Source organism: Pipistrellus kuhlii, unplaced genomic scaffold (assembly GCF_014108245.1).
Source record: "Pipistrellus kuhlii isolate mPipKuh1 unplaced genomic scaffold, mPipKuh1.p scaffold_m20_p_2, whole genome shotgun sequence".
Classification (NCBI taxonomy): domain Eukaryota; kingdom Metazoa; phylum Chordata; class Mammalia; order Chiroptera; family Vespertilionidae; genus Pipistrellus; species Pipistrellus kuhlii.
The window spans coordinates 77,790,351-77,796,183 of NW_023425515.1; the positions used below are offsets into that span (position 1 = coordinate 77,790,351).

General features: G+C 37.7%; 1 protein-coding gene across 1 annotated transcript; it reads right to left on the reverse strand.

Moving 5' to 3' along the window:
* Positions 1–959: 959 nt before the first annotated feature.
* LOC118723322 (casein kinase 2 subunit alpha' interacting protein) lies at positions 960–3,278 on the reverse strand. Its single transcript, XM_036445537.2, has one exon. It carries the CDS (start codon positions 3,096–3,098, stop codon positions 960–962), a length of 2,139 nt encoding a protein of 712 aa, XP_036301430.1. The 5' UTR covers positions 3,099–3,278.
* Between the last annotated feature and the right edge of the window lie 2,555 nt (positions 3,279–5,833).

Sequence of the window (5,833 nt, forward strand, 5' to 3'; positions counted from 1 at the left end):
AAAGCAAGTGTAGCAATACTCAGATCAGACAAAATAGACTTTAAAAGGTAAGCAAAATAAGCAAGTTGGAGAAAGATAAATATCATATTATCTCATTTGTGGCATATAATAAAGAACATAAACTGGAACAAGTATAGAGCCATAGGGGGGAAATATTCTAGAATATAATAGAACTAATCCTTTTATTTGCAGATTTTTTAATATTTCCTACAACTTTTGTGATATACTATGTTAGTACAGTTTGGGTAATATTATCACAATTAAAACCTTTTTATTCTTAAAATATTAATGTTTATTGCATGTAATATTATTTTTATAAAATCAGTTTTTGAATAATTGGTGTTTATTGCATGTCACATTATCATATTTAAAATCATTTTTTTCTTAAAATATTAAGGTTTATTGCATGTAACATATTTAAAATTGTTTTTCCTGAAATAATAAAAAAAAAAACTGGAAAAACACACACAAAACATTAAGGTAATTATTTAAATTTAAAGTTTAGATTTGTTTGAATTACTAAACTCAATAATAGTCTAGAAAGGTGATTTAAAATTATAACAAGCAATAAATGAGTAATTTAAAAAAAAGAATTGCATATGAGAAAACCGGGAGGCACAGAAAAGAAAAAGAAAAAAGACTAATAAGGCATTTCTCCTCAATAGCCAATTATGATTAACAATAATTATATAGTAGCTATTATAAGCTAGGCATTTGGTTACAAACAAGAGATTCAGTTTTGATTTCTAGGGATTGTAGTTTATTACTTAACCAGGAAATAGACTTAAGAGTAATAGTTCCCTTAACTGGGTGCATCATCAATTGAAATATTGAGTCCCATTCAGTCATAACCAAGAATTTTAAGAAGCGTGATAAGAAATCAAACTCTAGTCTCAAAGAACTAAAGGTCAATTGCTTTCAAAGATATAAAACATTAATTTAATCAAGATTTCTCTCATTCACTGTGCCTGGAAAATTTTGAACAGTATCTTTGACCCCTTTGGCCCTTTCACTATGGTGCTATTCCTCATAGGATTTGTGTTGGTAGATGGCAGGTGACTTTGTTGTCTTTTTCCAGAAAGTAGCTGGTAATTTTTGCTACATATAAACTCAAGCCAGGAGACCCCTGGAGGCAAACGGTGGTAACTAACTAACTTATTGAAAATAGAACCTGAGGGGGTAGATGGCACAGACTCTATGTAAGGAGAGGGTAAGGAGGGTGCAATCAAAGAGGAAGAGGAGGAAGAAGATGAAGAGGAGGAGGAAGAGAAAGATATGGAGGAGGAAGATGATGGGAGCCTACTCTGTGTCTGAGAATTACTTTTCTTAACATAAAGCAACCAGTCAATAGCCTGGGGCTGTTGGCTTACAACTTTGTTTTCAGAGACTACCTTCAGCCCCTGGATGTTATCAGTTTTAGTAGGGAAAAACTCAGATATCTTCTCCATTTTTTCAAGGTTGTCTTTAAGGGCTTCCTCAGGTTGTTTTTTTTTCACAGGCAATAGGAGACAAGATGAGAAAGAAGTCTCTGGTACTGAAAGAATAAAAACTAATTTCACCTCGATTTTCCCCTCAGAACTGGGCTCAAGTGTTGGTATGACAGATAGCATTGCACCACGAGGATCTCTTTTTCCTGTAAGATGATTACAATGAGTTTTTATGCAGGAAGCACAAGCCAAACAAACCACGTAATTTGATGAAAGACGGGGACCAGGATGAGGATTTGGCCTTCCCCTCATTCTTCGAAAGATAATTTGCCTACTGAGATCCCTTTGGATTCTGGTCTTAGAGAGAGAATTGATAACTTTATTTACAACATTATCAGGGACAGTCCCACCTTTAACAATGCAAGGATAAATATAATCTAAAGGCCATGGAATTTCTTTATTTGAATATTTCTTTGCATAATGATCCAAGTGGCTTTTGCTCTGGATTCTGGAGCCCCGTGCTGTAGCAGCTGTGTTCCTGGTGCAGTGTTTGGATCTCGATAATGATTGACCTGAGATATTTGGTTTGAGATGGGGTAAAGACACATCTGTGACTCTGTGTTTGCCATTTAGTGAAGTGGTGCTTTGAAACTTGGAGTTACTAACTGGTGAACCCAGGGTCCTGAAGTTATGATCCTGTATAAGCACTGTTTGGGATTTGGGCTGGAACAATGGCAAACTCTGAGTCTGCTGTAGTAAAGGTGATCTCCTTGGTTTTGAGTTAGACGGTGGTAAGCTCAGGACACAAGAATTAGGGCTCACTGCAGGTTTTGTCTGAGGTTTGGAATCAGGTAAAGGTGAGCTAAAAGCCATTTGATTAGGCTGCAATGAAGGTGATAACTGCAGCAAGTCATTTGTTTGAGGTATAGAGGTAAGTGATGGTAAGCTCAAAGATCTTTGTTGCTTATCTAAGGAAGACATACAAAGGCTGTCCGAGGAAGATAATTTCTGAGGCTTGGACTGAGGTAATGTTGAGCTAAGGGCTCGTTGATTAGATTTCAAAGATGAAGATGTCCAGAGGATGTCTTGGGAAGAAGTTTCTTGATACTTGATGGGGAATAATGATGAACTTGAGACTCTTTTATTAGACTTCAGTGCAGGTGATGTCCAGCAAAGGTCTAAGGAAGTTGCATTCTGAGGTTTGGGGAGAGATAATTGTGAGCTCAAGGTTGTTTGATTGGGTTCCAGTGATGATGATGATGATGATGATGATGTCTTGTTGAGATCCAGTGAAGAGGCCTGAGGTTTGGGGAGGGATAAAGGTGAGCTCAGAGTTTTCCAAATAGACGGCAATGAAGTTCTCTGGTGGACGTCTCCTGAGGGTGAATCCTGATGTTTGCGCTGGGGTACTGGTGATGTCAGAACTCCGTTACAGAAGCCCTGTGAAATTGGGTACTGAGCCTTGGCAAAAGATCTCTGTATCTTCTGGTTAGAGCTGAGTGGAGGTGCTGCCAGGTAATTATTATCAGATTGTACTATAACCACAGATTGATTATTGGGTTGATTTAGATTTTCTCCTATGTACTGATGTGTTAATGAGTTCGTTGAGGCCAGTTGATAAGAGTGTTCTAAAGATGCAAATTGTTGATCATAATATGTTAGTGGCACCATTTTGTGACAGTAGTAGGTCTTTTTGAAAGCAATTGATCTGTAGGGATGTTTTAGTAACTGGTAGAGACTTTTAGCTGGATTCCATGGACAACAGATACTTTAAATAAAGTATTTGATAGTTTCTAATTTCTATCTTTTAAGCTCTCTGATAACATATATCGTTGTGTTTCAAAATTGACTTGTAGATTTGGTTTGGGGGGGGAAAAGTCACAATTTAAAAATTTTCCTGTCTTCTTTGTAGTTTCCTAAAGCTTTTCTTTCTATCTTCTTTTTATTTTCCTAGATTTTATTTTTCTCTTGAGGAAATAACTCCTGTTAGAAAAAATAGTAAAGAAGATTCAGAATTGTTCCTGAAAGGGATATTAATTTTCTCAAACAATTTGTTATAGTGAGCAGAAACCAGGTTTTATGTTAACTTTCAGTCATTTACTCTATGTGTAACTTTTGAATTAAGCTTTCTAAACCCAGTTGCCCATCTATAAAATATATAAATATAATATTTAATTTATTGTGTTAAATACTATTTAATATTATATATACATATATATAAAACATGTAACAGCACTCAGGATGTAAGATGCCCAATAAAAAGTAATAGCTATCTCTAATACTCTTTTAATAATTGCTTGAGTAATAAAAAATATATACACGATAAGTTCTTTTGCATAAAATAAGAGAATCTTAGAGAAAAGTGAAATGAAATTTCTTCTGAAATGTTTTTCAATTAAAAATTAATTATCCATCATTATCATCTGTTAGCTTACTTCCAAAAGTCCAAAATTCTAGTTGAAAATCTATTGCATACTTTTAGTCTTGTTCTTATTTGTCACCATTGTGGCTTTTGAAACTATTGATTATTACCTTTTAAAATCAGTGTCTTCATTCATGGCCATTATTTTTTTCTACTCTGATTCTCTCCATTTATTTTCTTATTTCTCTGTAATACTTCATTGAATTATTTTGCTCTCACTTCTATGGATTTTTCAGAGTTATATCTCCAGATATCTTCTATTTTCATTGTATTTCTAAGTACCACCTTAGTTATGTTTAGGATTTAAAAGTTAACTTTATAAAAAACAGAACCTTGCCCCTGGCCAAAAGTAATGCAAGTATTTTCCACTCAGAAAAGATAGATATGCTGCTTCTTAAAAAGCAATACAGAATATAACACTATTTTTTTGTACTTATCTATTGGTTTTAAGGCTAAAACGCAAAATATGACCAAAACAAACAAAATAATTAAGACTAATTATAATAGGGGGCAGAGCTTGAAGATGGCGACCGAACAGTCGGACTTGTTCTGACTCTGGTCCCAGAACAGATAAAAGTAGCCTCTGAGTTGCTCAGGGAATGTTGATTGGCAGCTGAGGGGCTGTGGAGTTCTCAAGGAAGGTAGGGAGCTGTCCGCTGGACAGGATTTCCTGGCTGGGTGGCCAGCACTGCCACGGCGGTGGTGGCGGCCGTGGCGAGCTGCGGGCTGCGGCTCGGAGAGAAGTCTGCGCCACCTTACCAGGAAAGGAGTAGCTTCTCTGAGGCCTGGAAAACCCCAGCGGAGAGGTCCATCGAGCAGCTGAGAAGCCCGAATCAGCGCAAACACGTGGATTCAAGGGAGTTCTTCGGTCACCCACGGAAAGGTCAGAGTTTGCGGGGATAGCCTGAGGGTTCCTGGTCCCGTGGCACAGGCAGACATAGCCGGAGCTCCGGCGAGGCCCCGCCTCCACTGTAGGGGGGAGCGCCTGCTGAGCTGAGCCCAAAGAAGGCTGCAGCGACACCTAGTGCTGGGTTTGACATAAGCCTCCCAGAAGCGGGAATTCTTTTTTAAAAAATGCCAGGGGACATGGGACATAGTGTTAAGAACCGCAGCTGTCCTGCCAAGGGCAGAACATCTGGACACCTTGGCGCCTGATCCCCTTCACCCCCTAGCTTCGAAATACCATATTTTTCGGACCATAAGACACACTTTTTTTACCCCCAGAAATTGGGGGGAAAAGTCCCTGCGTCTTATGGTCCAAATATAACCTACACGTATACTTTAAAAAAAAAGTTTTTTTACTTGCCCGGCTCTGTGTGGTCTCTGTGTGCTTGCCCAGCTCTAAAATGGTTCCAAATGCTGCTGTTTACTTTACAGGGTTGATTACATGTGTTTATGACTGTGATGTTGGGTTTTAATGCACATAAAATATTTTAGGACACTATTTGTTTCAGAATCTTTTTCTCTTCATTTCCCTTCTCTAAAAACTGGTGTGTCTTATGGTCCAGAGTGTCTTATGGTCCGAAAAATATGGTACTAGGGAAGGACTGCCCAGTTGGGCATATCCGGGGAAATTGCAGGGGGAAATTGCCTTCCTGGAAACAAGGGATCAGAGCCAGAAGAGATAGTCTGGGAGCCAGCTGGCACCATAGAGAAAGAAGGCCAGAGCAACCAAAAAGACTGGGAGGTCAAACTGGAAACACTGACACCTAAGAGCTGAATTACAAACTGCCTTTTTTTTTTTTTTTCCTTTTCTTTTAATTAATCAAAAATAAATGGACACTAATAACTAAGATATAGCCTACTTAAAATTAAGGATTACCTTACAAAACTGAGGTGCAGTGGAATGCTGGGAACTGCAAGACTGTCTGGTCCGAGAATCAGGAGTGCCAAATACATTAACTGAGGAAGTGAATGACCACTGGACATTTTTATGCTAATTTCACTATTCTTTATTTAATTTTCATTTTTTACAGCTTTTATT